The sequence below is a fragment of the Aristolochia californica genome, unplaced genomic scaffold (assembly GCF_029961685.1).
Source record: "Aristolochia californica isolate CCGP_79_NKW_82.1479 unplaced genomic scaffold, dmAriCali1.0.hap1 SCAF_3, whole genome shotgun sequence".
NCBI classification, from domain to species: domain Eukaryota; kingdom Viridiplantae; phylum Streptophyta; class Magnoliopsida; order Piperales; family Aristolochiaceae; genus Aristolochia; species Aristolochia californica.
The window spans coordinates 43,654,253-43,661,902 of NW_027181992.1; the positions used below are offsets into that span (position 1 = coordinate 43,654,253).

At 40.0% G+C, this 7,650-nt stretch overlaps 1 protein-coding gene across 1 annotated transcript; it reads right to left on the reverse strand.

The window, feature by feature from the left end:
* Positions 1 to 4,004: 4,004 nt before the first annotated feature.
* On the reverse strand, positions 4,005 to 5,672 carry LOC137959590 (CASP-like protein 1E2). The gene is made up of 2 exons (XM_068806951.1): positions 5,413 to 5,672; positions 4,005 to 4,344 (listed from the first exon to the last, which is right to left on the reverse strand). Exons 1-2 carry the CDS (start codon positions 5,670 to 5,672, stop codon positions 4,005 to 4,007), a joined length of 600 nt encoding a protein of 199 aa, XP_068663052.1.
* Between the last annotated feature and the right edge of the window lie 1,978 nt (positions 5,673 to 7,650).

A 7,650-nucleotide genomic window follows, 5' to 3' on the forward strand; every position in this document is an offset into this window, starting at 1 on the left:
CATAGTTATTGATTGAGTATTTGGTCTTGGCTTCAAGATCAGGTTCATACTGTTTTTTTGGAACTCCCCTATTCAATCTTTGTGGATATCTAGAGGTTATGTTTTCTGTAGGAAGACATGTTTCATTAGACGCATCAAACACAAGATTTGTATTTACCTGAGGAGGAACATTCTGGGTTGATTCTTCAGTTGTTGGTGCAGATGGGGGCAACTCTGGGGGTTCTTCAGGTGAAATTACTGAATCACAGTCTTGTTGCACATCATGACACTTAAAAAATTCATTCACCGCTTCTAACTTAATAAATTCGGCACCTCTTTCAACATCTCCGCTAGTTTCATGTGGAACATTCTCTTCATTTGAACTCTCCCCCTGAAGAGATGTCCAAGAAACTCCCCCTGAATAATAAGGGACTGATTAATGGAAGGAGACATCTAAAGTCACATGGAGCTTGTTGGTGTGTGGATCATAACACCGATATCTTTTTTGAAGATCAGAGTAGCCAACAAATATACATCGCTTGGCACATGGATCAAGTTTATTTCGCAAGATCTTTGGGATATGAACATAAGCAGTACACCCAAAAATTCGGGGTTCAAGATTCAGAAGATGGGGAATTAAAATCAGGGATTGCAGCTTATGTAGAGGAGTTTGAAAATCAAGTACTCTAGAAGGTGTTCGATTGATGAGGTAGGCAGCAGATGTGATAGCTTCACCCCAATAAAATCGAGGCATGTTCATGCCAAAGAGAGAGGCACACACTACTTCCAAAAGTTGTCTATTCTTTCTTTTTGCCAATCCATTCTGTTGGGGAGTATAGGTGCAAGAAGTCAGGTGACGAATTCCATGAGTGGTCAGAAACGTTTCGAGAGAAGCATTAACAAACTCAGTACCATTGTCAGATTGCAAAACACAAATCTGCTTTTGGTATTGAGTATGTATCATTGTATGGAATTTCTGAAATGCTAGACACACATCACTTTTGTGGATAAGTAGAGAGACCCCAAGTCATTCTAGTGCATTCATCAATAAATGTTACAAAGTAACGAGCTCTAGAAATAGAGGAATCTTGGCTGGACCCCAAACATCAGAATGAATAACCGCAAAAGGTTCGAAACTTTTATTCAAACTCGGGAAATAAGCAATACGGTGGCTTTTAGCCAATTCACATGTGTCACAATGAAAATGCACATCAGTCAAACCTGAAAAAAGTTGAGGTCGCAGTTTCTTAGGATAACCAAAGGAAAGGTGGCCTAATCGTCGGTGCCATAACCATACAGTTGTTTGAGTATTATCTTCACTGCTAGCTCGATTTGTCTGACTGATTTTCGATCCCCCGTTCTCTTTCAACTCCAAATAGTAGAGTTTGCCCCGTCTAATACCATAACCAAGAATCTTCCAGGTTAGAATGTCCTAAAAGACACAAAATGAGGGCCAAAAAGTTACAGTACAAGCAAGAGTGGAAGTAATTTGGCTAACAGACAAAAGGTTATATTCAAGAGAGGGAACCACAAGGACAGTATCTAATGTCAGATTATTGGATAATATAACAGATCCTTCCCCAGTAATAGGAGAGGTACTACCATTGACTGTTAAAATAACAGATTGTGGGGAAGGTAGGATGGATTGTAACTGACTGGGATCCCTTGTCATGTGATCAGATGCACCTGTATCAATAATCCAAGGTCTATTCTTAGAATGTACAGAAAATACTAATGCATTATCGAAAATACCTGGATGGGCAACATTTGCAGTAGGTAGCTCCTGATTCTCTTCCATGGATGTCACCATAGCTTTCCCAGCAGTCTTGTTACGGGGATTTTTTGAGAAATCCCACCACTCCGGATAGCCAATAATTTCATAACACCGGTGTTGTGAATGTCCTTTTTTTTCCGTAGTGAATACATACACGATTGTTACCTTTTCCAGAGGATTGAGGGTTCCGACTGCTTGATGATCCTTGTCGGTTTTGGTTGACCAACATCGCCGAGTTCTCGGAGACTGGGCGATAGCTCCCCATTGTCTGTCTCTGTTGATATTCGCGTCTGACATATGCATATGTACTCTCCAAATCAAGTTTAAGATCTTTTCGCAAAATTTCTCCACGAAATTGATCAAATTCGGAGTCAAGCCCACTGAGAAAAATATGAACCCAAAGCCTAGCCATTGCAGAGTGCAACTGGATTAGCCCTTCGACTGTTCCTTCCTGAGATATAGTTCTATGATCAATCTCTTGGAAAATAGCAACCAGTTCATTGTAGTACGTGGATAACAGTCTACCATTTTGTTTGGTAGAAAAAGATCTCTGGTTCAGATCAAATATACAAGTTTCATCGGATCCATCATAGAATGTTTTTGATACTGCTTCCCATATCTCTTTGGCAGTGGAGAGGTGAATAAATCGCTGCATGAGCAATGGACTCATGGAGTCAATAAGCCAACTTTTGACTCTTTGATTTTCAGTAATCCATGCTCCAAGATTAGCATCACCAGATGCTGGTTTTTTTGTTTCGCCGGTGAGGTATCCAGCTTTGTTGCATGCGCCAATTCGCATCTCCATGAGTTGGGACCATAATGAATAATTGGTCTTATCGAGGATAATTCCAGTTGGAAACGCATAATTATCTTGGTGGACTATAATCTGTGGTGATGGGATAAGTTCGGTAGATGCGCCTGTAGTGGTGGCCATCGATCTAAAATTTTTTTTCTTTTTCTAATCCGGTCCGGTTCGGTTCAGGCCGGTCCGGTTCGGTACGATTTGGGCGGATTCAATTCTGGTCCGCTCCAGTGTTGGTCCGATCCGGTTCGGTCCAATTCGGTCGACCCGCCGGTCTGGGTCGGCAAGAAAATAAAGGAACAGTTACTAAGTTTAAAAAAAATATTGTCGTCTTCGGCAACGGCAGCGGAGCATCGGCTTCAGTCGGAACAGGGTGGTGGTGCCGTCGTCGGCGATCGTCGGCACTCGTCAGCGACGTGATTCCGACTACATAAATCACTTCGTCTTCTGCAACGACAACCTTCATCTTCGGCAACGGCAGCCTTCGTCGTCGGCAACGGCAGCAGAGCATCGGCTTCAACCGGAATAGGTGGTGGTGCCGTCGGCGACGTTCTTTTGGCATCGGGACAACCGGAATATGGAGTTGCAGAACTCTGTTTTTTTTTCTGCAACTCCGACAGATTTTTTTCCTTCCTCCGGCCTCCTCCTTCGGCGATTACAGGAAGACTTAGCTCCGAATTTCTGCGACGGAAAAGAGAGGATAATTCTCCTGCTCTGATACCATGTAAAACAGAGAGAACCAAAAATAATAACAGAGATTGAACGAATGGTTTTTCGATGATTTTATTCTTCTCCGTTAGGAGGCTATTTATAATACATTACAAGTTGATTTTAGGATCAATTTAGATCCTAAAATTAAGGAATAGAATCAAGAATATAATCACGGGATCGGAGGAAACAATCACGCTATACAGTTTCCTCCGATCACGCTATACAACTATACATTTCAACAATCTCCCTCTACCCCTTTATTCTCTTCTTCTATCCATTTATTCTCACCCCCTCCCCCTCTCCTAAGTCTTTTTCCCTCTCTCCTCCAATGTGCTTGTCTAATATTTCCCTTTAATCCTCCCCCTCCTCTTTGTCTCCCTTGGGGTCCACATTTTTAACCCCCCCACCCCTCTCCTTTTCTCCCCTTGAGTAGAAATTCGGGGAGTAAACTAATTTCATATGGCATGTGAAAGAGAATGTACTTCACACGTATTTGTTTATTGTTTGGATATCTGAACATTAATGTCACTTATGATCCAAACTCTACATTTCTCTCCGATAAAGAGATAATTTCAAGTCTACAACAAATTAATAATATTTAAGGATAAGTTAGACACAAATGACAAACAGATAAAAAAAAAAAGTGACAACGTGACACATTTATTCGTTGTTCAGATATCCCAATTATATGGTCTATATGATCCTGATACCGAGAACCAAAGATTGCGAGTCTTGTCATCAACGAGATCGGCGGCGGAGTTTCAACACAGAGAACAAGATCTCGATCATAAACACGAGCATGCCGAGAATAGAGACAACAATGGCAGCTGCCGCCTGCCTGCAGAATTTAGTATAGATGTTGCAGATTTTGTGCCAGTTCAAGTACGAATTGCCGTCAACTGCTAGGAGTGCAACAGCGGCCGCGGCACCGGTGGCGGTGGAGAGTAGCACCCGAACGATCAGGTCGAGGACGAGCAGAGACACCTCTAAGCTGCCCTTCCCAGCCTTACCCGCCACCGAAACTAGAAGCGACAGCGCAGAGTAAGCACATGCTATGGCATTCACCCCCACGAAGAATCTGAACAAGAAGATAAATTAGAACAGTACCAGTACCCGTCCATTGCCTAGTTAGTTGAGAGCATTCAATCAAGGAGAAGACGATGACTGTTGTAGTCAAGGTAGTAATAATTTACTGGAAAAAAAAATCTGCTAACGAAATGAATGAAAAAGACGTCACTGACAAACGATTGGAATGTGTCGAAAGGACAACACAACTTTGTCAGCTTTTATTAAAGAAACAATGGCGGTGTTGGATCAATCGTCGTTGTTGTAAGCACAGAATGGCCATTCTGAATCTTCCTCCTAGAAGTTGTCGTTTCTTAATTATACCCACCAATATTCAGTTTTATGGTTCTGTGTTCCAGATCGAATACAACGAAGCAAATCAAATTCGTGGTAGTTAGTGATTGAAACTATATAGATATTGGAGGTCTGATTATTATGACAGTGACACGCACATGAAAACAGGTCAGAGGGGCTCAAAATCTAAAATTTTCAAGTAGGACTTATTAATTTGTGAGCAGTTAACATAGGTTTTTTTTAATGAAAATATCCTTTGATTCTAATTATTTTTGCCAATTTTCTTTTTTAGTTGATTGATAGTTACTCTTATTTACCTCAAAGATGATCTTTTTACCCTATTGCAAAGTTTTGGACTCCTCTTGATAGTTTGAAATTCAACGATACTAAATTTATCATAATATTCTCTTTAATTATTTTTATAATTTTAAATGTAAGTTGGAGTTTGAACATGGTTCAAGTTTGGGTTCAAACTCAGTTAAAATTTTTAGACTAGAGTTTGATTATAATTTTAGGCTAGAGGCTGAGCTTGAATTCAAAGTGTTCAGATCAAACATATCGATGTTAAAGCTATTTAGCTGTGAGAAATTCCCACGTAAAAATACCCTCTTCATGATCTTGATATGTCACTTAGATACTAGTGAGAAATGGATGGTTAAAATGAATGCCAGGAGCTGAATAGTAACTCGATCGTAATGACGAAAACACAAACAAACCATGGAAATGAGAGATCTGGTGTGCATGAAGAAGGAAATTAAAACAGATTCGTGCGAGAAAGAGGAATTACTTGAGAGCAGAAACGTAGTGCCACCTGGCCGGAACTGGAAACTCCAGCGGCGGCAAATTTGGACTCAAAGAGAAAGGAATCATCCGAGTCTCCTTGTCGACGCCCATGACAATAGAAGCAGTAACAGTGGTCAGCACCGCGAGGAGACGCAGCAGGAAATCTGAAGGCCAGATGCTTTTCTGGTTCACAACCTTGACGGTAATCTCCTGGCCCGGCGTGCTTCGGGCCCCTTCCTCCTTCGCCGTTAACTGGCTTTCCATTATATCCTCCTAAACAAATCCCTACCACCCTCAAAACACCTGAACTACGAGTTTTATACCCTCTCCTTCTGCAACCTCCAAAGCATCTGCACACCAGAAGAAGAGCAGCAGCAGAGAGAATTAAACCCGAGAGAAGCGGAGAACTGGAGAAGAGAGGAAGCACTTAAATACAGATAAAGGCAGTGAATTTGAATGGTTATGAAGAAAGGAAAGCTCAATGTTGATTTGGCGAGTGATGAGTAATTTGGCGTTAATGATTTTGGAATGAAAGTGAGACTTATTAGCACTCTTCACGGTTTTTTGGAGTAATGTCGACTGTGCGGACATTCCAAGAGGACCGAAGGGAAATCTATGAAGCTTTTCACATTCAGAGAAAACGCTCAGAAGAACTACCGTTACGTGTTTGCACCAAACAGTGAAAGAGGACGAAATTTTGTCCATACGAGGGTTGGAATCTGGCATTTTCTGGAATGATCAGGACCTAATTTAGAAAAGTCATAAAGTGTTCTTCGTTACTGGAATTCTTTTCAAGCAATTAGGTTTTAATTTAGTAACAATTCAATTATTATGAAAATTCTACCAAAGTGATGGGGCCTAGGATATAATAGTTTTAGGGTTATAAATAGGGAGATATGCCTGTAACTTTCACAAGTTGTTAAAAAATAAGTAGTGGAGGACCAATGTTTTTTCTTTTTGTTGTTGAGAATAATTATTAGTGTATTTTTCTCTTGTGCTAGCTCCTACTAGCTGCAAAACAACACCTAAATTGTCGACTTCTTTCCCTATAACTTGAAAACTGAAAATTTTATAGAGTTAAGAAGATAGAAGTTGGGTTACCTATCTTCCCAGCTTTCTCTATCATCTTTATTTTGGTATCAAAGCTAGCATCTAATCAACGCTAATGTAAAAAATTTAGATCCTAAAAAAAACTTGGAGAGCATGTCAAAATCCGACTTTAAGGAGTTTAAGGCTAACATCATAAGAAATTGTGAGAATCTCATAGAACCACTGTCACAAACCACTACGAGTTCAATTGCTAATAAGGGAGTAGGCAATGTGAGACTTGGGAATTATAAAGAACATAAAGTTTTCATGGTAACTTCATCGCAAAGGTTTGGCTTTGTTGCAAGACCTCAAATCAACATCCTATATACCTACTAGATAATCTTTCACCTACATACAATAACCAATGGGAGAGTAGAATTAAAATTGAGGTTGAGAGCCTAGATGTTGAAGATTCTTGATTGGGTAACTATCGTTGAACAGATTTTTAAGTCCAAGGAGGTCCTAACTGATACGAGTTGTTTTGGTGGTTCTATGACAGAGGGATGAGCTACTGTATAGTGGCAAGCCACGACATGTCATTGAAACCAACTTTTTGAGCCCGAGTTTGTTACAGGCAATAGATGAAAAAATAATAGGAAAAGAGTTTATGTTCTTCAAATACCATCAAGTCGTGTACTAACTACTTCATAAACTCATACAAGCTATGAATTTTGTTTTCCAATACACTGAAGAGTTCTATAAATTACTAGCTAGGAATTGGTTGTGAGCAGCTCATGATCACCTGGTTTCACTAAAACCATCAATATCTTGGAAATTACGTATGCTTACCCATACTTTTGTCTCAGTAGCCTTTAACAAAAACTCAATATGTAAAAGACAATGATAAAACCTCCTCTTGTAGGTCTCCAAATTCATGTCACTTATCCAATTTATCCACAAGACATTATCCACCACCTAATACAACCCTTCCATTATCCACATCCTAAAAGCTCACCTTAGTCTCCTCAATCCTAGTTTCAAGACCTTGCCAAAATAAACCCATTGGTGCATGTTTTAACTATGGAAAGATAGGTTATCACAAAGCTCCACAAATTGGCAACAACTTTTAGTTCATGAAAATGGAGTAAAAAGAAGAGTATGGGTGATATGATTAATAAATAATTTTTTTTCATAGAGTTGACATAGAATTGTA

Bases quoted from the DNA above. Each gene is read 5' to 3' on its own strand.
- LOC137959590 (XM_068806951.1), bottom strand. From the start codon at position 5,672: ATGGAAAGCCAGTTAACGGCGAAGGAGGAAGGGGCCCGAAGCACGCCG. The intron at 4,345-5,412 runs GTAATTCCTCTT...CTTCTTGTTCAG, and splicing joins CACTACGTTTCTGCTCTCAA to ATTCTTCGTGGGGGTGAATG.